This window comes from Pleurodeles waltl, chromosome 9, assembly GCF_031143425.1.
Source record: "Pleurodeles waltl isolate 20211129_DDA chromosome 9, aPleWal1.hap1.20221129, whole genome shotgun sequence".
NCBI lineage: Eukaryota > Metazoa > Chordata > Amphibia > Caudata > Salamandridae > Pleurodeles > Pleurodeles waltl.
The window spans coordinates 648,938,285-648,966,023 of NC_090448.1; the positions used below are offsets into that span (position 1 = coordinate 648,938,285).

The following is a 27,739-nucleotide window of genomic DNA, read 5'->3' on the forward strand; positions in this document are numbered from 1 at the left end:
ACTTCATGAACCAGATCTCCTCGAACAAGGTCTAGCTCTCCGCATAGATCAACTCCAGCCAAATCTAGACATTCTCACCGGTGCAGATCTTGTAAAAGACATAGATCCCCATTCTTTGTCCACAACATCTTGTTCATCAATAAGAGATTATTCGCACAAACAATCTGCTTCACTGTCAGCAAGGCTTTCTCCAGTGGACGACCTCATTACCTTAAATGATGTTCTTGTAAGAGGAGCAGCAAAATTGAACAATGGCATTGTGTTTCCTCCTACTTCTTCATGTCATCTTCTAAACCCTTCACCATAGAAAGGCCTCTAGACCTTTGCTTCCTCTGGTTCTGGATCTTTTGGAACTATCTATTCAAATTTTTCTAATGACTGCCTCGATAACGATCTGTGCCTTCACGCATCCTTAAATACAAGGCCCCTGAACAAGATATGATTTCTCCAATCCCTTCCTCCTGCCGTTCCTCCAAGAATAACATAATCTCATCTACAAAGCCTGTTGTGAAAAGAAGCAAGCACACACTGCTCCAGAAAAAAGCCATAGAAGAGGTCCTGCTTCCCCAACAGAGGAGAGAGCTATATTCACGGTATTTTCTGGTGACAAAAAAAGTCCAACTTGACAGTACAGACCAATTCTAGCCTTAAGAATTCTAAACAAGTACATCCACAAATGAAAATTCACAATGCTGGCCCTACACTGAATTTACCCCCGGCTACCTCAGGGGAATGGATGTGCGCCATAGATCTTCAGGATGCACACCTCCACATTCCGATCTCCAGGAAGCATTGGATGTTTCTCCACTTCAGTGTGGCCTGGCATTCAAGCATTATCACTTCAAAGTGTAGCCTTTCGTGCTCAAATCAGCACCTCTGACATTCTCATAATGCATGTCAGTAGTAGCTGTATACCTGAGGAGGCAGAAAATATTTCTGTGTCCTTATTTTGACGATGGGCTAATCAAGAGCTCCTCTCCGGCGCCAACACAACAACACTATCAGACCTGCCTAGAGATTCTTAGAGGCCTGGGATTGCAAGTAAATTTAAATAAATCCACAAACAAGCCGACTCACCAGCTGCACTACTTGGGGGCACCTATGGATACAAACTTCATAAAAGTGTAACATTTGGAGGAGAGGCCACAATCTTCTCCAGGTTTCTCGTCCATCATCCAGACAGGTAGCATTGTTACTGGGATCAATGACTTCCTGTATATTCATTGTCCCCGATGCCAGACTGCACATGAGACAGCTACAACAAGCACTGGAAGATCAGTGGTCTCAGTATTCCAAACTATGGGAAGACAGAGTACTCATTACACAAGATGCCAAGCACTCCCTCAGATGGTGGGTGCAAAGCCATCACTTGCGGATAGGAGTGCCTTTTCACTAGGAACTCCCTACACAGTCTCTGATGATGCATCCTTCCTTCCAGGGTTGGGGAGCTCACATATGGGGCCTCTGCAATTCAAGGATTGTGGTGGGACAAGGAACTTCTCATTCAAACAGACCACACAACCTTACAACCTTAATGCATTATCTGAACAAAACTGTCCCTATCACTAAAGGTGCAAGCCATCTGGAAATGTCTACTAGCCAGAGACCTACCAATTTTGGCTGTTCACCTACCAGGATCTCTGAACACCCAAGCAGGCTTTTTAAGCCACACCTTCACAGAGACTCACAACTGGGTTCTCAAAGACAATGTAGCTCAGATATTTTTCACGAATCGGGGCAACCGCAAATAGACCTGTTTGCAGTCAGAGCAAACAAGACATGCCCAAACTGCGCATCCAGGTTCTACTAAACCGGGACAAAGGGGAATGCCCTTTTGATAAGCTTGTCAGGAATTTTTCTGTATGCGTTCCTCCCTTCCCCCCCCCCCCCCATTCCTCTAATACCAATGGTCATCAACAAGTTCTACAGGCCCAGGACCAGAATGGTCCTAATAGCCCCAAAATGGCTCTGCCAGTGGTGGTACACGGATCTTCTTCATCTCTGAGAGACCACACAGGAGACTGCTGTGCAGACCGGATCTCCTCCACAAACTCGGAGGAAAGATATTCCATCCCAACCTTCCCTCGCTGAGCTTGACAGTATAGCTCCTGAATTCCTGCAAAATGGACATATAGGTCTCTCTTAGGAGTACATGAACATTATAAAAGTCATAACGGCCTACTAGGTGTTCTTATTCCTTTAAATTGAAAAGGTTCCACATGTGGTATTTCGAATGATTACCATCCAATTCTGGGACAGGAGAAGTTTATATTATCCTACCTCCTCCATCTGGCAAAATTTTAATTACAGTTCTCTTCTATCAAGGTACACTTGTCAGCAATTACCACTTAAAGAAAATCACCTTCCCAAGTGTCATTATTTAAAGTACCTGCAGTGAAAGATTTTCTAAAGGGTCTAAAGAAAATGTTGTCTTCGGTACGCTCCCCCCCTCTCCTCCTTGGGAGTTGAACATGGTACTTTCAAACTTATGGGTCCACCTTTTGCACAGATGCATAAGGCTTCCTTACAGCATCTGAGTTTGGAAGACTTCTTTTCTAGTAGCAATTACTTCAGCACGTAGTCCGTGAGATTCAATCTCTGTGTGCCAAAAAGCCTAATACTGTTTTTCATGCCAATAGGGTTGTGATGCGGACTCATCCCAGTTTTCTCCCCAAGTTAGTGTCTGATTTCCACATTAGCCAGGCAATTTCCCTCCCTACGCTCTTTCCTAATCAATCCACACGAGCAGAAAGAGCGTTACATTCTCTAGATCTCAAGAGTTCTGAAATTTTACATGGATAAAACTAAGGACATCAGACAGTTTGATCTCCTGTTTGTAAACCATGGTCCTAAGTGGGCGTGCATTGCCTCTTCCAAACAAACCATCTCTAGGCGGATAGTTTCTTGCATTATGTTCACTAATCAGTTGGCCAACAAGCAAATTGCCTGCCATGCCCACAGCTCACTCTACAAGAGGCAAGACAGCAACAGCAGCCCTACTAAATTATGTCCCCCATCTCTGTGATTTGCAAAGCGGCAACTTGGAGATCGGTACATACATTCACACAGCATTACTGTCTAGGTTCAGACACCAAAACAGACACTAAAGTAGGGCAGGCATCATTAAGATTTTTTTTTGGTTAAAAGGTACAAACTGCAGTTCATTCTCGCTTTGTCTGCCCGAGTGTTGGATGGACTTGCTATTCTATTCAGTGCTTATGACTATTGATGAGGATCCCATGGAAAAGAAACATAAGTTACTTACCTATAATTCTACTTTCTTTTCCAGTGGAATCCTCATCAAAGTCATAAGCAACCCGTCCTCCTACCTGGACGAATCTTGCATGCAGCACTCCATACATACCTGTGCTCTGTTCTTCAATTTACTGTAAAAAAAAGTACTGACCTAACTGTCACCTAGCAGTCACCTCTGTGGCATGATGGGATGCAAGAGGTCTTGAAAGTTTTGAAGGCACATGCCAGTGTTTCTGGTTCTACTTTAAAATGCAGCCTGTTGTCTAATAATGCCTATGTTAGGTTATTCAGTTTCACTTTAATAAAAGCTGTGATTGTGCACACTAAACTCTCTCTCATGTTTTTATAGAGATTTTGAGTTTGGTAATAGATTTATTAAATCAAAAGCTAATGCAAGCATCATTTTTATCATAGGTTGCGTAGAGGTGCATATATATAGAAAATGAAGGCTTTACATATATTTGAGATGTTGTGGGGTCCATGCGCAAGGGAGAGACTATTCTGTGCGTATGACTTTGATGAGGATTACCTGGAAGAGAACTTGGATTACAGGCAAGTAACTTATCCTTCTAGTCTGGTGATGTCATTCCATGTCTCAGACTGCAGAACTTGTTTTTGAAGTGTCCTACTCATAATAGCAGACCTTTATTCAAGTGGGAAAGCAAACCTCTCTACAGTGAAGCAAATGATTAAGTCTGGCCACGTTTTTCTAAAACACAGTATGCTGTCACCACTGCTTTATGCGCTACCCCCAGGACAGAGACAGAAAACCTTTGCCCATAATAAGGCATGCTTGATGAACCCCTCCAGGACACTTCACATAGTCAGGGATATACTGACATGTCTGCCCACATGCTTAGATTACTGTGATGCTAGGGCGATAATCAAATTAGAGAGATCAGATTTACATGCATTTAGGCACTCAGAGTAGAGGAACATGCCATATAACATGCAGGAGACATACCCATTCCAACAAACTTGCCTTATTTTTTTTTTTTTTTCCTTGTTTGTTATTTCTTCCTGCAAGGCTTTCCTGTGGGCACAGTTAAAGGTTACTAATCAAGCCTTTTTTATTTTGCCTGCTCGACCCTTGTTAATTAAATCACCTGCATTCTCAAAAAAGTTTTCACATATGTTAATTCCTGCTCCCATTAATACGCTGAAATAGGATCTTCTTGAGTGTGCTTCTTTTGAGCCTCTTCACAGCTTAACTCTGCGACTCATGATACTGAAAAGTTTCTCATTGCAGTCACTTCTATGTTTTGCATTAGTGCGCTTCAGTCTTTGTCAGTTCAGCCTCCTTATTCCGCCTTTTTCTGACAAGGTGGTATTTAGTATCTCACGCACCCTTTCTTCCAAAATTAGTTTCACCTTTTTGTGTAGGGAAGTCTGTCACTCTCCTTTCATTCTGTTCTCCACCTAAAGAGCGGGAAAGGCTGCACCAGTTGGACACCTGCATGGACTTAGTTTAAACATCAACAGGACTAAGAAGTCCTCATTGATGTTGAAATGTTTGGGAAGTTTTGCTGTGTCAAAAAACTCTGACCTACGTCCCTTGGGTGGGTCAGGGTTGGGGTGGGTTCAATAGTAATGGTTTGCAAGTTAATAAATCAGTGGTTAAGCATATCCATCATAACAGTATTAATTCCCTTAACCCTATTGTGGAAACTGAATCCGAACACAAGCCTTCACCACAACTCCTCTATCATCTGAAGTTGACTTTGGGAGTCTTCAAGTTAGTGTTTGCACATTGCCAGCACAAAAATTCGATTTTGTCAGCCATGCCCTGTGCCTAACGATCTGGAAAAAATAAGTGAAACTGTTGGTATCATGCAGGTGTGGCACATCTATATATGTCCCTGTCATATGTGGAGGTGAGACAGATCTTTGACTGTGGCCGATGGTACTAGTTGCTGCAACGCAGGAGCTATTGCAAGAGTTACCAAGTCCAGTCTGGCATCCGAGGTGATTCACATGGTGATGAACCTGCACTTAAAGCATCCAGCAGAAAGACTGTTACCAAATATAAGTAACTGTTCACTAAATGTGATATTTTTTATTTTACTGTGATAGTTGCAATTGCTTTTGTCCTTCATAGTATCTTGTGACCTGGTGCTGCATCTAAATCTGAGGCCCACTCAGCTACATCTTTGTATGTTGGGGATAGGAAAGTGAAACAGCTTAAATCTGCTGTCACAGTAACAATCCATCAGAAAGACTGCTGTACATCAAATAAATCGTACAGCTTTTGAAGACAGGTAAAACTGAGGACATCTGTGATGGCATTAGGCAGTATTTGAAGAACATCAGCCAATTTAAGTTTTTTTGATTTGAAGAGCTTTTGGGCTGTCTCATATGAGACTGATTTAACTATAAGGAGGGCATGGAAAATATTCTGTTTAAATTTTGCCAATCTTGCAATACCATTTTCCCAAGGCTGCTCCACCATTTTGTCTGGAATCTCTGCCCACTGATCAACGCCATCAGACGTGCCTGTTGATTAGGCAGTGCTGTGTCATTTCATGAAAACTGTTGGTCATCATAAGGACAGAAGGTGGGCACACTACACAGATATGCAACACCGGGACTCTGAAGAGTCCCTGGTCGCTAATGAGGATGGTGAGCAGCCAGACTTCAAAGTGGCTGGACCTTTGGAGACTCTGGAAACTCAGCAGGAGCAATGTTGCTTGACGAACCCAAATCCAGAGACCAATTATCTCCAGTGGCCCCAACGAAATTTGTGCCCATGATTAAGTCCTCACCTTAGGTTTCAAGCTCCAGCACAAGTATTAGTCACAACACCACTCGCTTTAGATACTTACGATCCCTATACAGTGCGAGGGTCTTCACCTCCAGGGATTGACCTTGAAAAGACCCTTGCCTCAGTGGTAGGGAACAGCCCTAAAAGCACTATGCCTTCAAGGACCTCAGCTGAAATTGTCAGCAATCTGCTCTGCCAACTGTAATCGAGGCCATTGAGTGCCCAAATAGACCTTCAGCTCCTGAGAAATCTCAAAGTTCAGGGCTAGGACTAATGAAGCTGAGAGGATTCCAATCTGCCTTAGGGGCTGAAGAAGGCTTTGAAGCTTAGGAAGTCTTTTACTCCCACTAGCCTCTGCAGGAGGACAGCGAGGCTACCTAGATACCTCAGCCTAATTCTAGACAGAAGACTGCTTGAATCAACCCTAACATTGGTCATAGTCTGTCACTTTCCGCAGCCTACACAGCTACTTCATGATGAGGCAATTTCTGGAGACAGTCTTTTTTTGCCACCAGAACAGTAGGATGAGACTTGGTATGATTACAGGATGGACTGGCATAATTACATTGTGAATGCACAAGATGACTCCTCTAGTGCTATCCCTGGTGAATGCTTCATTTCCTGACAAAACATTGGTGTACCATGTTGTGACAGTGGCAGCACAACATACATTTCACCTATATGTGGAAACTGAGGGTGATATCCACGCAGAGACTTTTTCCAAGGCAGAGAAGATCCATCAATTTCACCAATGCTTAAAGCAATGCTAAAGGGTTTGGTTGTGGACTTTAATGGCTCTGTTAGTCGGGTTAATTATGCCACCTGTGGACAATGTGTTCATAGCATCTGTGGCTGTAGCAAAACATGCCCTTCATACTCCTGCTATCTAGTGTTGGGCTTCAACGATTGCAGCTTGTTTATCTTCAATGAAGTCTTTCAAGTCACAAACCTTTGCTGACCTCTCCACTGGTCTTAAATGTGCATGGGCATCAACTCCATTGTTAGATTGTTTTTCTCCACCATTGGGATAGGATGTGATTCAGTGCACTCTCAATCTTGACATGTTCATCGGTTCTCTTTGTGGCCCTTAAGTCCGTTACCTTCCACCCTGTCACAAGAAGACATCTTTCATGCATTCCTTTGCTGCCTGTGTAAATTCGATTCCTTCAGCCCATCATCATCGATCGATCGAGCCTTGGGGCCCTTCTGCCCACTGCAGGCTCCAGCCAACCTTTCGGAAAATAAAGATGAAATAAAGGAACAGACTCCTTTCAAGAGTTGGGTGCACGTGTGTCCTACAGCACGCCTTCCCACCTTCAGACAGAGATTGCATGCAAGTGCAGACCTACCACAGCTGTGTCTAGGTTGATTTGCAAGCTGTGCATTCTTTGCCTCGCATGACAATAGCAGCTGTGACTATTGCTTGGCGTTCTGCAGAAAGAAGACTGTATGCCAGTGCCAAGACAGACTGTGGGCTCATTGCAGGATTGTACAGTCCTCTTCAGGAACACCAAACATTTTCAGTGAGGCTCATACCCCTCAGCGTTGAAGAAGAGGTGATAGCAGTCCTGTTCATTGGTTCCGATGTCTCGGAGGCAGATGAGAGAGAGTTTGGATGAAAAAGCACCTGAGGATATTCCATCCACCTCGGTCAGCTCTGACCCACTCTCGAAGACCATGCCTCTCATGAGTGCTGTTGGTGCCCCAACCCCTCCGAAACCTCTGAAACGCTTGCACCCTGGAGCCAAGCAGCTCCCCTCTTGGGACACTTGTTGAGTTGGACCAGTAGCATAAGAGGATAATCATTCACCCACACACATGAAAAATCTCGGCTTCAGAGAAAACTCTTACCAAGAAATACAGGCTTGTATTTGGGGAAGTCCCGCCACCTGACACTCCTGCATCCATCTTGCCCCTCAAGTGGTCCAAAGATCAGATGATGACTCTTAAACCCCCACGTCCTCCTCCTCGACGGTCTATGCCTTCTTCTCAAGGGTCCCCAGAGTCCTCCTCCGATAACTGCAGTCCTAGGCCTTATTTGCTGGCAGAGGACTTTGCCCCAGTGCTGTACCCTAGTGTTTGGAAAGTGCCCCCTTTAGACATGGTCACCCTCTCTTTTTCTCTCACTGGTACTGAGAATTTTCGACTGAGGGGTACTGGGTATAGGAAAGTAGCACCTTTCTGACATAGTTACCACCACATTTTGTCTGTTGTCAGTGTGTTTAGACTGTAGTACACTGGGATCCTTCTAATCAGGACCCCAGTATCTGTGCCCACACCTCCAAATTTGGTTACTGGTAAGCTTTTTTTACACCCACAATTGGCATACTGGTGCACTTGTGTAAGTCCCTAGTATATGGTACTTTGGTACCCAGGCCATTGGTACACCAGGGGTCGCCCAGGGGCTGCAGCATGTATTGTGCCATTCATAGGAGCCCATGCTCTGTCTGCAGGCCTGCCGTTGCAGCCTGAGTAAAATGGTGCATGCACCCTTTCACCACCAATGTAGGGCTTATCTTATCCTGGTCACTGCACTGACACTATAAATCACCCCTCTGGTAGGCCCTTCAGCCCAAGGGCAGGGTGCATGTCCATAAATGTGAGAGTACCCATGCATGTGCAGGGTACCTCTACAAACCCCATACTCCATTACCTGGCCTTTGTAAATGCGGGGGAAGCCATCTTAAGGTATGTAGTGCACACTGGTCAACACAAGTGATCCAACTACATAATGGCTTCTCCGAGCCTAGGCATGTTTGGAATCGTACATCTACACTGATTTCATTGCTAGTTGCATGATCCCCTGTAACCTTTTGGGTTCCATAGAATATCCCCCAGTTCTGCCTGTGCAGTCTTACGGTGTCTGGCTGCCAGCCCACGCTGCTGGCGACCCCATACAATGTTTTGCCCTCCTGCTGGTGAGCCGGACTCAAGCGGCAGAAGGCAGAATAAAGGATTTCCTGCAAGGGAGAGGTGTGACCACCTCCCCCTCTGTAATAGGTGTCTATGGGCTGGAGTGGGGAGCCTCTGAGCGCCACCAGACTGCTTTGAAGGGCACATTTGGTGCCCTCCTTGCATAATCTGGTTTGCGTCAGTTCAGGAACCCCTGGTTCCCGCTCTGGTGTGCAACCGCAGAAAGGATAGGTGAGTGAACACCCTCTTCCGCCCCCTGTCTGGTCCAGCTCCTCCAGGAGGGATGTACTGTGCACAGATCTGACAGGTCGCCGTTTGATTCTGCCATCTTGGAAACAAGGTAGTCAGAGGGCCCTGGGAACATCTGACTGGTTAGGCCAGGTAGATGACGTTCCTGACCCCCTCTAATATGTGGGTCACTTTGGACAGTGACCAACCCCCTTTTAGGGTTACTTAAAGGCTCCCCTGAGGGTGGGTCCTGAGATTAGTTGAGCAAGACTTTTCCCTCTGCAAGACATCGTCTGCTCCTGGCTTCGGAACCGCTGCTGGTCTGCGTTGGAACTGAAATAAGACTGTATCCAGTTGGGAGTGCTCCCACTGCAACATTGATTCTCCAGGTCCTGCAGGATTTTTGCAACATCCATGGCTTTGCATCCTAGGGGGTCACAAGGACTCTGCCTGCATCCAAGAAGCAATAAGAAATCTCCCTTGGAGTGAAAGAGTCACTCCACTGCATCTGCAGGCACCTCAAGACGACGACCGGATTGGTGGATCCTGCTATCCTACGGACAACCTGCTCACAGGTGGTGGCTCTGTGGTCCTCTTCAGTTCCCTCCTGTCTTCTGGTCCACTTGGCAGACTGTGGGCCCCTGCTGCAGCCACTGGAAGTGCACCTCTGTGTACTGTGACTGTTGCTTTTGCAAGGCTTGTTTGCTCTTTCTCCAAAGAGATCCTCAGACTCCAAGAAGCCCTAGTCTCCAGCACTCTGCAACTCCAAGATCAGCTTCCACTCTGCACCTCCTGTGACATGTGACTTCTGTTTTACTGTGTTGTTGAGGCCTCCCTGTGCATGCTCCCAGTGGGTCACTCATGGAGGCTTTGTCGACTCCTGCTGGCTTTTACTCCTGCTGAAGGCCTGCTGTGACTCTCTTCCATGGCACTTGGACTCCTTAGTATAGGTACTCCGGTCTTCTGGGTATCTACGGGTGGGGGGCACTCTCCACCCTTCCTTGTGCCAACTGGTTTCTGCGGTGTCCACTGGTAAGAGTCCTGAATCCATAAAAATGCAACCGCAACAGTCGTGTGATAGTCTGTGGGACACCTTGCTTGATAACAGCTCTGCACCTGGGTTCCTTTGGGATTGCATCTACTTACCTCTGGTGTTTTCTTACTCCCCCAGCCCCTGGCATCCTAACATACTTACCTTGGTTGGATGCCTCCATTCCTTTACCACTTTCTTAGTAACACCTGGTGTGGTTCTTTCTTGTGGTTAGTTACTGGCTGAATATTGTGGTATTGCAAGTGCTTTACACCACTACCCCTGGACAGCTGCTGCTATCTGGAAACCTAAACTCTATCGCTACGGGTTCCCAGGACTCAGTATAGTGTGTCACACCATAGGTGTACACCATAAACTGAGCCAGCCTCCTACACGGGTTCCTGCTAAACAGGTCCTCAGTGCTGGAGCTCTTTCCTTAAAGGGAGGTAACCTTGTATGCAATTGGCACCCACTCTAGTATCACTGTAAGGCCTGCAGTGTAAACCAGTAAGGTTCGCCTGAACTATCTGCAAAGTGTCTCCTTACATTGGTACACTACGTAGATAGCCAACTTCCTACACCTAGCATCTCCAAAGATCTCAAGGAGGACTAAGATGTCGACCATCAGAAGGACTCAAACCTAGAGCACATCCCAGTCATGCCCTCCCCGCCGGATGACACCATACCATACCACAGCATCATCCAACGTGCTGATAGTGACCATAAGGTAGAAGTGTATGGCACCCATAAAGGAGGGTGTTTTTTTTTTTTTGGGTGTGTTTTGTGTTTTTGTTTTGGCAGAGGCACTCTAGAAGACTGAGCTCTTCTTCAGATATTTCTGCATGCTTGGGGATAATATTGTGTGGTCACACCCTTCATTGAGAAAAAATACTAACGGGTGCCCTCTGACCCACTCTCAATCAGGGTTTACGTCCCACCAGACTCTCTAGTAGTCATTACCACTAGGAAGGAGGCAGCAGCCCAGGGCACCGATGATGCTCCACCTTCTGAGAGCAAGCAAATAGATGCTGCAAGGAAGAGAGTGGCTGTAGGTGCAGCCACGCATTGGTGCATCGCCAACTCCATAGGTGGCCTCTCGCAATATGATACAGCCCTTTTCGAGGAGTTAAAGGGGTTCATGCAGCACATATCAAACCAATACACCAACTGGATGTTGGGGTGGAGGGGTTAGGCCATTTCTAATGCAACAATTGGGTGTGCTTTAGATCAGACGGATGCATCTGCCAGGGGAGTCAACACTTCGGTCATCCTGTGGCACCAGTCTTGAATCTGAGTGTCTGCTTTCAAGCTAGAGGTGCAATAGCACCTCATCAACTTTCCGTTCAGTGGAGAACATCTCTTTTGGCGCAGGTTGACGCCATGCTTGAAAAACAATCAGTAGGGACTCTGCGGCCGCTAAGGCAATGAGCGCCTTAAAGGTTCAGATGCAGCAGCCAAGAGGAGCTTTGAAAGCTGCATCCACCAAATCCTCGCAATCTTATAGGCAGCAAGATGGTGGCAGGGGTTTCACCCTGGGCTCCATCAGAGGGAATCGCTCCAAGGGAAGAGGGAGAGGCATCCCTTGTGATGCAGCCTCCATATCTAAAAATTGACTTATTTTGCATCACCCCCGATCCCACAACACCTGTCAAGGGGAAACTTCAATGGTCCTTTCCTCACTGGGAAGAGATCACCATAGACCAGTGGGTCCCATCCATCTTCAGGCGCAGCTACTGACTAGAGCTCATTTGAACTCCACCAAACATTCGGCCCCAAGCTCTCTGCCTAAAGCATCTTACACTGCTGCAGGAGGAGATGCTGAGGTTCACAGTCAGTGCCACCAAGTCACTCTTAGAGCCACTTCATATTGAACTCTTCCTAGGGTCGGTATTCAAGCCAGAAGTGGGCAAAGCCCTCTCCATCCCACAAAGGGTGTAACTATTCTAGTAGCTTCTCGCTGTTTTTTAGTCACTCTGTCTGCCCCCATTTCAAACAATAATGCGCCTACTGGGTATGATGGATCATACATTGCACGTGTCTGACTACTTATGCAACCGCTTTAAGAATGCCTCTCAAGCCAGTGTTCACAAGCGAAGTGTCAGTTGGAGGATCTAGTGCTGGGAATCAACCATTGCTCTCTATAGTTGTGGAACAGCTTCAATCTGTTGTAGGGCAACAGCCCTTTGTAGACCCAGTTTGGCAAGTGACCAGCACCAAGGCTGCATCTCAAGTTGGCTCCAGGGCAAGTGGCATGACAGTTCAGGGCCTGTGGCCATCTCATCAAAGAACTCTCCACATCAACCATTTGGAATTGATAAATATTCATCTAGTCTTCAAAACATTTCTTAATTGGTTCTAGCCAAGGTAGTCCTTTAACTAGCGTACAATATGACCCCTCTGTTGTACCTACAGAAGCAAGGGGCACCCACTCCCTTCAGCTGTTGGCCGCAGCTCAGAGGATCTGGCTTTGGGGACTACACCATTTTCGTCTCCTGGTGGAATATCATCCAGGAATGGATAATGACTGCAAACCTGCTCAGCTGGACGCTGCAACAACTCCTTGAGTGGGAACTCTATCCTCAAATCCTATTCTCTTACTTCCGAAGATGGGGCACCCCAAACATAAACCTTTTCCCCACATGCAAAAAAATGCAAAACTTTGCTGCCAGATTTTCCACACATCCAATCCATTGGCAATGCTCTGTGGAAGAATTGGTCTGGGATCTTTGTGCGCTTTTCCTCCTCTCCCACTAATTCCTTACATCCTCTGTAAGCTCAGGCATATCTCTCACTCTTATCCTGGTCACTCCAATCATGGATCTGGAAATGTTCATTACTTCCCACAAGAAGCTCCCCTACAGGCCGGACATTCTTGAACAAAACCACATCCCAGTCAGACATCAGTTAGATCAACCTAATGATTTAGTTCTTGAGGCCTTAGACTTTGGGTACCTTAACTTACACCGAGTGCATGGACATACTCTGGGAAGTCTGTAGGTCTGCAAAATGTTATGCTGCAAAAATTGAAGTGTTTTGACCACTGTTGTACTCATAACCACATGACCCTTCTTATTCCTACAGTGCAAAACATTATCTGCCACTGCCATCACGTCCATTTGGCTACATTTAGCCGCTATTGCTTCATATATGCAAAACAGAGAGCACTCTTCTCTTTTCAAAATTCCTTTCATAAAAGCTTTTATGTAGGGCCTCAAGCTTGTCATTCCACCTAGGAGACTCCCCGCTCCAGTCTGAAATCTTAATATTGTCATCATCAGAATTATGGGGCTCTCCTTAGAGCCACTGCATTCATGCCCCTTGCAGTTTCTCTCATGGAAGGTTGCTTTTCTAGTAGCAATAACATATTAGTGAACTGCAGGCCCTCAGATTATAGGAAACTTTCTCTCAGATATATCAGGACAGAGTAGTTCTTAGAACTAATCCAAAATTCTTGCCCAAGGTGGTCTCTCCATACCACCTTAACCAGACCATCGAGCTCCCAGTCTTTTTTCCACATCCAGACTCGATAGCTCACAGGGCTTTTCACACACTTGATCGCAAGCCTGCTCTTATGTACTACATTGATAGAACAAGAGCCTTTCGCGAAACATAGCAACTGTTTGTGGCCTTTTCATAATCTCATAAAGGTCATGTCATTTCTAAGGCAGGGTTTGCCATGTGGATTGTGAAGTTCATCCTAACCTGTTATGTAAAAGGTAAAAGAACTCTGCCTTCCTGCCCTAGTCCTCACTCCACCCGGAAACAAGCTGCGTCTATGACATTTCTAGGTAACATGCACATAGCAGATATTTGTAAAGCTGCCACATGGTCCACTGCACACACTTTCATAAAACATTGTGTCGATATTCTTGCTAGGCAGCAAGCTAAAGTTGGTCAGATTGTCCTTAGGAGTCTGTTTCAGAGCTCTGCACCATCCACTGTCTTGTCACCGCTTAGGGGAGTACTGCTTTAAAGTGTGTGATAAGCATGTGTATCTACAGCCACACGCTGTGAACGAATTGTTACCCTGTAATCATCTGTTCATTTCATGTAGTGTTGTTGATTCACATGCGCCCACCCTCATACATGGAAGCTAGTGGTTGTTACAGATTCCTTTCACCTAATACTTTTGTCTCTATAGGCAAAGGCACCAATATTTTCTGCTCGCTACTCCATTTCTACCTAAACCCCAGAGGGCGAAAAACAGTCACAACATTGGAGTCAGTGCTTATGCGCATCCTAGACCAGAGGAGGCGTTACCGAGGCCTTTTGGCTCGAAAGACTTTTTAAAAGATAAATAAGTTGCAGTAGTCCACACCCAGCACTAGATGGCAAAAGAATGCAGAGCATGTTAATCTGCATGCAAAAAACAGATGCTTCCAGGGTATGTAACGTATTCCTTAGATGCACTCAAAATCCCTTCTTCATCCATGCACATGTCTCTTCGCACTCTGATGGTGCTCACACTCTGGAAGAGGGCACTCCTGTACAGGGGGACTCTGCCCGTGATAAAAAATGAGCAAGATTGACGCTTCAGGTAGCATTGGCATACAGCAGTGGAAGACTCATTATAGTGGCTAATTGAAAATTCAGTAGCCTTACTAGCAAGATACAACAGCCATCAATGGGAGAAATGAGGGTGATAATGCCACGTCTTTCTGTTGTGAAGATAGAGAGTAAGAGATTGTGGAGAAGGGATATGTCAACTCCTGCGCTTTCATCAGATGTCCTGTGGAAGTGATGGACTCCACTTCCAGGCATTTCAATACAAGAAACCCTGTTACAACTCCAAGCATTGACTTAGGATACCCTGATTTTGCCTGGAGTTTCTGAAGGACCTTAAGGCTATCTTTTGATGAACAAGACCTTCTCTCACGCCAGATAGAAAAAGTGGTGAAGACTAGGAACATTTATTGGGTGGTTAAGGTCAGTGGCCTTCTCCAGCATCTGGAGCAGAAAAGTCCATTTTATAATAAATTTAAAAAAACATGTGACTTTATATCAGAATCTCATGCAAGAGTGTTAAAGGTTGTTTGCATGTAGATGTGTCTCCAGCAAGAGTATCCATTTGTGTTGCAAGGGAGCCCCTCTGTTCGTTTGATTGTAGGAGCTGCACTTCATGTTTCTGCTTTTGAAAATAATCTAATAATGCTATTTATTTTGTTAAAAATCATTGACAAAGTAAATCAATCTCGGCTTTTGGGTATCCCTTTGCATATGTTTTGTCTTTACCATTGTTTTTTACTGATGCTAATCGGCATAAACAAAAAAAGAGGGGTTGGGCTGTGTGATGCATGCTTGGTTCCTCTGGCATAAATGTGACTTGATGATGCTTGCTGCTGCATGATGATTTGGACATACAAATTAATTCACTCACGTTGATCGTGATGCTGAGGTCATTTTTGTTTTAGTTTAATATTTCAATTTTGCAAATGACAATATTGTCACAGTAACTTTTAAAAATGTCCATGACAGCACATGAAAAAAATAAGGGAACTTCCCCGGAGGAGGGACCGAGGATAGCTGGTTGCTGCTGCAGAAACCTGCAAAAAAAGAGTATTTGTGGTTGTTTTTTCTGTTCAATTTTTTAATTATATAAAGGAAACGTGACAAGATAGTAACAAAATAGCGGGGAAGGTGGAAGCCAATGCTTCCAAGTAGCAGCAGTAACAGTAGGTGTGGAGATACCACAGACGATCAAGTCAGGGTTCTAAAAATGTTAAGATTAAACAAACATAATAATCGGAAGGAAGGTGGGCAGTGGCAGCGGTGGAATAGGTGTGAGGGAAGAGGAGGAAGCAACACCGAACGGAGGGTGGTATTAACGGGGTACTGGTGGAGGTTTTAAGGAGAGAAGAAGAAAATATATTCAGTGCCATGGAGTACAATTTTTTTTTTCTTTCATGGCAACAGTGGAAGGACACAAGTCATCCACTCACAACATAGTATAGAGGAAAGACTTCGGAGGATGGAGAAACAGAGCAGGGAGGAATGCCATCAATTACGAAGCAGGAAATTAAATCGACAAGAAAGCCATCCACTTGAACAAGTGGTTGTATCAAAGGCCAGTATATGTATTTGTTTTAATGTATTAGAGACAATAGGACTTCTTTAGGCGAGACCTAAAAGAAAAGGATCATAACCTGGAAAAGGTACCTTCTTTAACAGAAGCGAGATTCACAGGGTGTCAGCTCTGGTGAAACCTGTTTACTACAGGTATGTTACTTTTCCTTCGTTACTTAGGTTTGAAAAATATTTTTTCTCTGAACCTATCTTGCTATCCATTTGTACATGTGTTTTTTCATTTCTTAGTGAGAAGATCAGGTCAAGTTTCTCTCAGTGCAACTCCAAGAGAAAGATCAAACACGTACCGAAGCAAAAGGCAAAGCCATTCTGCGGGTGTTAGCCAGTCATTGATGCATTGCACAGGTAAGTCTATACTTGCTACTGTCTCTTGCACTTCTTTTACATTTACCTGCTTATGAATCCTATTCAGCAGTCTTGCTGAAGTGTTTTGAATTACTTGCTGGCAGTATAGGAGTTATTTAAGCAGTCTAAAGGTTCACAATTGCACCTACTTTAGGACTGCAGTATTCTCTCGACAGTGAGTGAGACACAGGAAATGCTTCACAGCTGGCAAAAGCTGCAGTTTGTGTCGATAAAGGCAGGAATCAAATGTGAGCCCTGTCTTTCTGTCTGCATGAACCAGCTTGCCACACATTTCTAAATTCTCAGGCCAGTAAGCCTGATTCCACTGGTCTTCAAAGATGCACTCGTCCTCTCCTCAGCTTTATGAAAGCTGAGTTTGAGCCAATGGGAAATCTTCTGCCCCCTCACTCCATCCATGCAATTGCAAATGATTGTGGCTTTGACACCCGAAATTCATAATCTGATCCGTGGAATCAGGAGCTGCTCAACTGGCTACCAATAACTTTGGAGTTGGTCAGTTATCAGGTGATTAGACTTGGGGAAGTCTACTGGATAAACTCAATAGATAGCTGTAGGAAAGTGCCATCTTTCTAGCATAGTTAACCCCAGTTTTTGCCTGATGTCGGTGTTTAATCTGTAGTTCACTGAGATTGTGCTAACCAGGACCCCAGGAACTGTACTGATAACCCTTTTTATACCCACAAGTGGCATACCAGTGCCCTCATGTAAGTCCCAGGTATGTGGTACTTTGATAACCCAGGGCATTGGTACACCAGGGGCCCCCAATGGGCTGCAGCATGTATTGTGCCACCCATAGTAGCCCATGCAAACTGTGTCTGCAGGCCTGCCGTTGCAGCCTGCATGAAATGGTGCATACACCCTTTCAACAACAAACCTGACCACTGCAATTAGACATTATAAGTCGCCCCCGATTGGCCCTTCAGCCCAAGGGCAGGGTGCATGTCTATAATTGTGAGTGTACTCCTTCATGAGCAGGGTGCCCCTACAGACCCGACGATTCCTGGACTCTATGTGCGAGGAAGCCATCTTAAGATATGTAATGGGCGCACTGGTCAATTTGAGTGGTCCAACTACGGTTGTATGATGTATCCCCATATGCCTGAACCACGCATGTCTTAAGAAGTGGTCACAGCAATGACCATGTCTTTACAACGCATGCCTTTACCACGCATGCCTTTAAAATAAATTTCATTGTAAAAGCACGCTTGGTAAAGGAACAAGCGTGGTAAATTGTCCCCATCCTGTCCTGTTATACGATACCATACTCTGAAATCCACCCGCCGCAGCCCTTAAAACTGCCCCCTCCACACACTGCCCTGAGCCCTACACCCCCATGAGCCCTAAAAGTAACTCTGCCCTACCCTTAAAACTAACCCGGCCTCCACCGTGAACTCCAAAACCTACCCCCTCCTGCCCTTAGAACTACCCTGACCCCCCGCCCTGCGCTGAACCCTAAAAACTTCCCTACCCCCTGCACTGAACCTTATAACCTACCCACCCTAGCCCTAAAACTACCTCGCCCTGAAGTTTAAACCCTGCCTCAACCCCCACTCTGAGCCCTAAAACCTACCCCACCCTGTCCTAAAAACAACCCGACCCCCTGCCCTGAGCCCTAACACCTTCAACCCCCACCCCTAAAACCTGCCCCGTCCTGTCCTAAAAACTACCCTGCCCTGTTCTTAAAAACTACCCTGACCTGAACCCTAAAACCTACCCCTCACTGTCCTAAAAACTACACCAGCCCCCCTGCCCTGAACCCTAGAACTTACCCCACCCTGTCCTAAAAACTACTCCAACCCCCTCCCCCGCCCCGTCCTAAAAACTACTGATTGCCCCCCTCGCCCCCCCCAAAAAAACAGAACCCTGAAACCTTCCCCAACCCTTCCTAAAAACAACCCGACCTCCTGCCCTGAACCCTAAAACCTACCCCGCCCTGTCCTAAAAACTACCCCTCCCCAACCCTAAAACCTACCCCGCCCTGTAGAACCCCCACCCACTCCAGCCCCACTCATCCAGCCGCCGCATTCCTCCCAGCTGTTCCTGCTGTGTGCCTGAACCACTCGTACGCATGGTGCCTTAACCACACATTTGTGTGGTTCAGGCAAGCATGGTAACCACTGCGTAGGAAAGGCTGTTTTTCCCAACCACATAATGGCTTCCACGAACCTAGGCAAGTTCGGTATCAAAGATGTTGGAACCATGCAACTACACAGATTCCAGTGTTAGTTTCATGATTCCATGTCAGGCCTTACAACCCTTAGGCAGGGCGCATTATACTGCAGGGGACAGCATATCTGCAGGAGGAGATAAGCCCCTTCTATGTCTTTGTCAGTTCTCAGATATACTAAGTGACCAGGGAAGCCATTTTAAATGCACGTGATACTCAATACGAGTTCCCCCGCAATGTGATGGCATCACTGAAGATAGGGATGTTTGGTGTCAAACATCATGTATTGGTGAAACCACACTGATGCCAATGTTGGATTTATCAATACTTGCACCCAGCGGACACCTTAGAGGTGCCCCCTGAAACCTTACCAGCCTCTTGTGTGGTGCTGACTGGTTTCTACCAACCTGCTACCAGAGCCACGGTTCTGGTCCCTGGGTAAAATCCTGTCAGGGAACAGGGTGTAACACCCCCTCCTTATGATGATCTGCTGCTTAGCCTTCTTAAGCCGCTAGCCTCAAAGAGCCTGTCACCTTTGAATTGCAAATCTGGTACTCACACTAGAGGAAGCCCCACCCCCTTATGTCCAGAGCCCACTTGGACAGGTGGGAAAATTACCTACCCAGTTATCCGTGCTTCCACCAGGCTACTACCATCCCTAAGGTGGGCTACTGCGAGGTGGGCACAAATATTGTGATGGCATACCTAGGAATTCTAGGACAGGGCTATGCCCACGTTCTACAGGAAGTGGTCATATAGGGGTGTAGTGACCCCAAGGGTCAATAGCCCATTGGCTATTACGCTACACACCCCTACTGCACCTAAATTCAGTGCTGCACCAGAAAATCAGATCCTGATGACCAAGGACACCGAAGAGCCGCAACAGCAGAAGAGGAGAAAAGAAGCAGCTAACCTGGTACCAACCCCGCCGGGCCAGTCTGCATTTCTCATCGAAATCTGCACCAAAGTCAATCCCTCTTGTACCAGAAACCCAGTAGAACTGCTTGCCTTCCATAAAGGCTCCAGACCTCCTGTGAACAGCTGACCTGTTCTCCAACAAAGTCCAAAAGAAGGATTTCTAAAGGCTCTGGAACCGTCAAAACCAGACACCTGAAGTCACCACTGCACCTTCCATCTCTGACTCGAGTTGAAGTGGACCACCGGTGCCTACAAGGTTCTCAAGCCCTCCAAAGTCCGAGTCCATTGTGGTTTCACCCCTCCTGGACTCCCTGATGATGCCTATAGCCTATGCACGCAGTGCCCCTCCACTGCGACCGCTCCAATAAAGAAAACCCAACATCTAAGGGCACCTCTTCACCTGTTGCCCCTGAGCAGTTGAAAAGAGGACCAAAGGTGCCTACCTGTGCATGAGCTTGTGAGGCCTGAGCCCCGTGTTGGTTCAGCCCAACCAGCCTCCTGGCCAAGCCTGCAGCTTCTTTTCCCAGTGACTGATCTCCATTTGAATGCATTGGGCACACAACCCTATTTTGCACCCAGCCACCCCCATGCCACTGAGGGTGTACTGCTGGTGCTACCTTGGACCTTGGCGACTACTCACCTTAATGCCTGGAGATTGGTCTTGTAAGACACTGTACGATACCTGTTTGCAGAGCTTTTTTTCTTTCCATAGGATAACACTGCAGAACTATTTTTAAAGTGAAAAGTATTCCTATTTAAAAACATACTTACCTGAACTGTTTTTCTCTGATGCCTAAACATATATACAGGGAGTGCAGAATTATTAGGCAAATGAGTATTTTGACCACATCATCCTCTTTATGCATGTTGTCTTACTCCAAGCTGTATAGGCTTGAAAGCCTACTACCAATTAAGCATATTAGGTGATGTGCATCTCTGTAATGAGAAGGGGTGTGGTCTAATGACATCAACACCCTATATCAGGTGTGCATAATTATTAGGCAACTTCCTTTCCTTTGGCAAAATGGGTCAAAAGAAGGACTTGACAGGCTCAGAAAAGTCAAAAATAGTGAGATATCTTGCAGAGGGATGCAGCACTCTTAAAATTGCAAAGCTTCTGAAGCGTGATCATCGAACAATCAATCGTTTCATTCAAAATAGTCAACAGGGTCGCAAGAAGCGTGTGGAAAAACCAAGGCGCAAAATAACTGCCCATGAACTGAGAAAAGTCAAGCGTGCAGCTGCCACGATGCCACTTGCCACCAGTTTGGCCATATTTCAGAGCTGCAACATCACTGGAGTGCCCAAAAGCACAAGGTGTGCAATACTCAGAGACATGGCCAAGGTAAGAAAGGCTGAAAGACGACCACCACTGAACAAGACACACAAGCTGAAACGTCAAGACTGGGCCAAGAAATATCTCAAGACTGATTTTTCTAAGGTTTTATGGACTGATGAAATGAGAGTGAGTCTTGATGGGCCAGATGGATGGGCCCGTGGCTGGATTGGTAAAGGGCAGAGAGCTCCAGTCCGACTCAGACGCCAGCAAGGTGGAGGTGGAGTACTGGTTTGGGCTGGTATCATCAAAGATGAGCTTGTGGGGCCTTTTCAGGTTGAGGATGGAGTCAAGCTCAACTCCCAGTCCTACTGCCAGTTCCTGGAAGACACCTTCTTCAAGCAGTGGTACAGGAAGAAGTCTGCATCCTTCAAGAAAAACATGATTTTCATGCAGGACAATGCTCCATCACACGCGTCCAAGTACTCCACAGCGTGGCTGGCAAGAAAGGGTATAAAAGAAGGAAATCTAATGACATGGCCTCCTTGTTCACCTGATCTGAACCCCATTGAGAACCTGTGGTCCATCATCAAATGTGAGATTTACAAGGAGGGAAAACAGTACACCTCTCTGAACAGTGTCTGGGAGGCTGTGGTTGCTGCTGCACGCAATGTTGATGGTGAACAGATCAAAACACTGACAGAATCCATGGATGGCAGGCTTTTGAGTGTCCTTGCAAAGAAAGGTGGCTATATTGGTCACTGATTTGTTTTTGTTTTGTTTTTGAATGTCAGAAATGTATATTTGTGAATGTTGAGATGTTATATTGGTTTCACTGGTAATGATAAATAATTGAAACGGGTATATATTTTTTTTTGTTAAGTTGCCTAATAATTATGCACAGTGATAGCCACCTGCACACACAGATATCCCCCTAACATAGCTAAAACTAAAAACAAACTAAAAACTACTTCCAAAAATATTCAGTTTTGATATTAATGAGTTTTTTGGGTTCATTGAGAACATGGTTGTTGTTCAATAATAAAATTAATCCTCAAAAATACAACTTGCCTAATAATTCTGCACTCCCTGTAAAGATACTTGCTATTTTTATAAATTGGTGTGGATCTCCTTTTTGAGTTGTCTTTTTTTTATTGACTATTGTGTGTATTTGTAAATGTCTTGCACTCCTTTGTGTTAAGCACAAGGCTGCTCGATCACACTACCACTGAGCACTTTGGGATTGCATGGCAAGCTCTGTCCATCCACTGGGGAACACCTGGACCCTTTGCATGGTATTCACATACCACATAAAGGGCGAGCTACCTACAACACGCAGTTCTACTCCATGGTTTCTGTAAAGTCAATTTTTCTTTTAAAATGTTCTAACTAGTTCGTGCTGCCTTTGCAATAACCAGTCAAGAATAGATCCAGCTTTCAAACAATATTAACATATCTAAAACTTTTCTAAGGATTAAATCAGAGAATGTTGTGACATAGATTATCTGACATTGGTAAGAATGTTATCGGTTTCCGTTATTGGATATTACATGGGAGGCTGAATCGATGCCCATAGTATTTGGTTTGAGATCTTTCTTGGGGTTCCTATTGCAGTCACTGGCTACTTCGTGGAATCCTCTGTTTCAGGGCCACAATACTGTTGCAGTCCAATTAAATATCCAAGTATAATTTCCTTACTTGAGTTTATCAGTTGCTAGCTTGAATTGCCAAAGCCTAACTGGGCAGTTACAGTTGTAAGAAACACTGATGTGTTATGTCAGTGAAAATAATTCAGTGACCTCTGTATCCAATTATTTCTACAACTTCATTAACAAATATAATATACCAAAATGGTTTATACTGTGCAAAGAGTTATGGGGGTCCCTTATAAATGGACAGGAGGGCCTTGCTCTAGCAATGCTAACCAAGGTGCTCTCCTAGGGGGTAGTGTGGTAGAGCAGCCTTAGGCTTATCAGAGAGTAGTGTTAGACATTTCCTGCATGCAGACTGTCAGTAAATGATACACATGACTCAATAACAAGATCCATACCAGTTTATAAAAATATCACTTATCTTTGTACAATTTTAGGCATCAAGATCATCACTATCAGGTAAGTATGTTTAGAATTAAGAATTTTTACAGGTTTGAAAAATCAAGACAGTGAAATTTCTGAAGCGGTAATGTTACTCTGTGAAGGAAGGGCATATATTGCATACAGGCGCTATACAGTGGCTTAAAGGATCAATCTTCTGAAGTTAAAGTAAGTATTGGTCAAGGACCAAGGCAGCACCTACAGGTCATTTGGGAGGCATTGGGCCGTCCTGGTGCAGAGGGTGCTTTTCAGCATCTGGACCCTAATGTTATCTAATGGGGAACAGTCTGGCTAAAAAGCTGCTGCAAGCGGTGACTGGGGGGCTAGTCTGGCTGAACCAACAAGGGGGCTCGGGTCTCACGATGCTCTGGGATGTAGGGATACCTTTGATTCTCTTCTCCTCAGGCATTGGGTTTTTGTAACCGGGTCACTCGCAAAAGTGGGGGACCTACACAAAGATGCTGCAGGCGGCATTGGGAAGTCCACAGTAGGCACGTCCACAGTTAGCACACCCAGGGTGGGCTTTGTTACTGCATGGTCCGCGGACCACACTGACCCTGTTGGCCCACTTGAACTCAGGCTAGGGGGCACGGATGCAGTGGTGCTTTCCAGTGTTGGGTTTTGACAGTCTGGAGTTCTCAGTTCTTCTGGGGTGCCTGCAGGGTACAGGGGAGCAGCTCCATTACTCAAGATAGTTCCTGGCTCTTGGTTGAAGGCTGGCAGTCCTCCCAGGTTTGTGAACGCACAGGCAGTTGCAGGACAAGTCGTCTTTGGCGCACTTGTCGAGGACAGCAGGTGGGCCAGCGGGGCTGGAGCCAAGTCAGCTGCAGGTCTTCTGTTTTTGCTTTTCTGACTCTTCAGGGTCCGTCTTCTTCTTTCAGGTCAGCAGGGTCTGATCTTCTATTGTCAGGGGGCCCCCTAAATACTTAACGTAGGGGTGTTTTGATTAGTGTAATAACCAATGGACTACTTACCCCTGGGGTCACTGCGCTCCCTATATGACCACTTCCTGTGGTAAGTGGGCATAATCCTCTCCCAGAGTTCAGTTCTGCCATCACCAAGATGGCAGATTATTTAATTTCATGTCCACATCAGGCAGCTCACCTTAGAAGTGGAACTGACTTGAGTGTGAACATGCCTCTTTTGACTACTAATTTTCCCACCAGTCCGGGTGCCAAATGGGCCCTGGGTCAGGTGGGGTTGGCATCTCCTCTGAGGAAAGCCAGAGCTGCAAATCAGGGGCAGTGGGCTCTTTGGAGCCATTGCCTTGGAATGCAAATTTGCAGGTCATCCTGTTGGGAGGGGTGTGTCAACACCCCTTCCAGAGTAGGCTTTGTTCCTGACTGCCAGAGAGTGGAGGCTTTCATCCATGGGGGTCAGAAACATGACTGTTGGTAGAAGACTGGTTTAGATTAGCTGTCCAGCACAACAGCAGTTGGTAGGTTTTTCAGGGGGGCATATTTAAGGTGACCTATGAGAGCATGTTTTAAATCCATCTCTGGAATCAGTGATGCTTTATTAAGATTGGCTGTTTAATACCAAACTCCACACCTGGACCCCCGTCAACATAGAAGACACCGCCAACGTCATGGCCTCCATCCACTCCGGATGACCATCGGGCCCCTGCCCACACCATATCTTCAACAAAGCTAACACCATCATCGCGCCCCATCTCTGCAACACCATCAACAGCTCCTTCGAGTCAGCCACCTTCCCAGAGAGATGGAAGCACGCAGAAATCAACGCCCTGCTGAAGAAACCAAAAGCCGACCCCAAGAACTACCGACCGATCTCCCTCCTCCCCTTCCCAGCCAAGGTCATCGAAAAAATCGTGAACAGTCAACTATCCCGGTTCTTGGAAGACAACAAGGCACTCGACACCTCCCAATCCGGATTCCGCAAAAACCACAGCACCAAGACCGCACTCATTGCTGCCACAGACGACATCAGGACCATGCTCGACGAAGGAGAAACAGCAGCACCCATCCTCCTGGACCTCTTCGCAGCTTTCGACACAGTATGTCATCACACTCTCCGCATATGCCTCCACAACGCTGGAATCCGCAACAAGGCACTGGATTGGATCTCGTCATTTCTCACTGGCAGAACCCAGAGAGTCCGCCTCCCACCGTTCCTCTCAGAAGCCTCTGGAATCACCTGTGGCGTCCCCCAAGAATCTTCGCTCAGCCCCACACTCTTCAACGTTTACATGGCCCCCCTTGCCAATATTGCACTAACCTACCACATCAACATAGTCTCCTACGCAGACGACACTCAGATAATCCTCTCCCTCAAGAAAGACCTTACAACTGCAAAGGACAACCTCCACAACGGACTTCACGCCATCGCCAGCTGGATGGAATCAGGCCACCTCAAGTTAAACACAGACAAGACAGAAATACTCATCTTTGGCACCAACCCCTCAGCTTGGAACGACTCCTGGTGGCACACCTCCCTTGGATCCACACCCTCACCCACTACCCACGCATGCAACCTGGGCTTCATCTTGGATTGCACACTCAGCATGACTCAGCAGGTCAATGCCATTTCCTCTTCCTGCTACAACACCCTCCGCTTGCTCTGCAAAATTTTCAAGTGGATTCCCGTCGAAACCAGGAAAACAGTCACCCACGTCTTGGTCAGCAGCTGACTGGACTACGGAAATGCCCTATATGCGGGAATAACGAATAAACTCCGAACAAAGCTGCAAAGAATCCAGAACGCGTCCACCCGCCTCATTCTAGACGTCCCACGCCGCGACCACATCTCACCCTACCTCAGAGACCTACACTGGCTACCAGTATCAAAGAGGATCACCTTCAAAGTCTTCATCCACGCACACAAAGCCCTCCACAACACAGGTCCTGCCTACCTCAACGACACTCACCTTTCACACCCCCACCCGCAATCTTCGCTCCGCCAACCTCGCCCTCGCCTATGTCCCCCGCATCCGTCGCACCACCGCCGGAGGAAGATCCTTCTCTCACCTAGCCGCCAAGACCAGGAACTCCCTACCGCTCCACCTCCGCCAGACCCAAGACCTACTTTCATTCAGGAAACGCCTCAAGACATGGCTTTTCGACCAGTAGCTATCCCCCCCCAAAAAAAAACAATTGCCTTGAGACCCTAATGGATGAGTAGTGCACTCCATAAATTCTTGATTGATTGATAGTTTCAGTGAAGCCATCATGTAGCTTGGGAAATCATATTGATCATTGTCCAGCACATGAGCACAGCTTGCAATTAGGGAAACTTAGCCAAACTGCATGTTTGAAACTAAACATCTAGGAGAATAAAGGATGGTGTGACTTCCATAGATCCCATTAGGTTTCCTTTTACCCACAATGTGCTGCAAACCTCAGACTTTGCCTGAACTTGTGCATTTTCCTTAAATTTCTGTGATGGAAACTTCAGGAGTCTGCAGGAATCCTCAACATTCCTACCACACAGTATTGCCCTACCTGTCGTGATAAAAACGCTGCTTTAGTGTTGTAGCTGGGCCTAGCGCTGCGGCAGGAACAGATCAAACCAAGGCCAATGGGAGTCCTTGCATGGGGACGCCTGTTGACATCAGTTATATCCGGTCACTACGCCCATCCACACAAGTGGGACATTAAACAAAACAATAATTCTCTGGTCTCTACTGGGCTTTCTGTCGATTGGCTTGTTCTACGCTCACTTTTACTACAGTGACATCAGCATACCCTGCACACAATAGTCATTGTTGTAAATAAAAAAATATACTTCAGGCTCCTGAGCAGCCTGAACAAAAAAATAATAAAGGACTCCCTCTGATCTCAAGCACCAAAAAGGCCTTTAAATCTTTCCCTGGTGACAGCCAGTGGCCATCAGACGCACCAGGGAGGGTGAGGAAGGGACGGCTATTGGTCATCACACATGAACTACTTACAAACTCAAGTTCATCTTCATCCCAACCTCCGCAAGATTAACAAGCTTTGGCAAAGCCAATAGGTCTCGCCTATGCAAAAGCTATTGGCTTTGACAGTGTGTTTTAGCCATGTTGTCACCAGCGTGGCTGCTGTTTGGCATGGCTAAAAGTTAGTGGCATAGAGGAGAGTGGCGTGGAGTGTTGTATAGTGGAATGGCGAAGAGTGGTGTAGAGTGTTGTGGAGCGTCAGATTGTTGTGTATTGGAGTGGCACAGTGTGGAGTCGAATAGAGTGGCATACATTGTAGTGGTATAGAGTAGAATAATCTTCTGTAGAGTGCATTGGTGTAGTGTTCCAGAGTATAGTGGCGTAGAGTGCAGTGGCGTTGAATTCAGCAGTGTACAGTGCAGTGTCGTATAATGTAGTGGCATAGATTAGAGTTGTGTGAAGTGAAGTGTAGCAGAGGGCAGTGGCGCAGAGTAGAGTGGCGGAGAGTGGAGTCGTGCAGGGGAGAGTGGAGTCGTGCAGGGGAGAGTGGAGTCGTGCAGGGGAGAGTGGAGTCGTGCAGGGGAGAGTGGAGTCGTGCAGGGGAGAGTGGAGTCGTGCAGGGGAGAGTGGAGTCGTGCAGGGGAGAGTGGCGGAGAGTGGAGTCAGAGTGCAGTGGAGCAGAGGGCAGTGGCATGGCATACAGTAGTTAATAGTATAGTGCGGAGGGCAGTGGTGTACAGTAGCATAGTGTGATGCAGAGTATACTGCCAT

At 46.3% G+C, this 27,739-nt stretch overlaps 1 protein-coding gene across 3 annotated transcripts in view; it reads left to right on the top strand.

Annotated features, from left to right (window-relative positions):
• CLASRP (CLK4 associating serine/arginine rich protein) overlaps nt 1-27,739 on the top strand; it is a 664,783-nt gene that overhangs the window by 490,604 nt on the left and 146,440 nt on the right. For all 3 annotated transcript variants that reach the window (XM_069207696.1, XM_069207697.1, XM_069207699.1), the window contains one exon: nt 16,500-16,616. In XM_069207696.1, the coding sequence (XP_069063797.1) occupies nt 16,500-16,616 (117 nt within the window). The remainder of the gene's footprint in view (nt 1-16,499; nt 16,617-27,739) is intronic.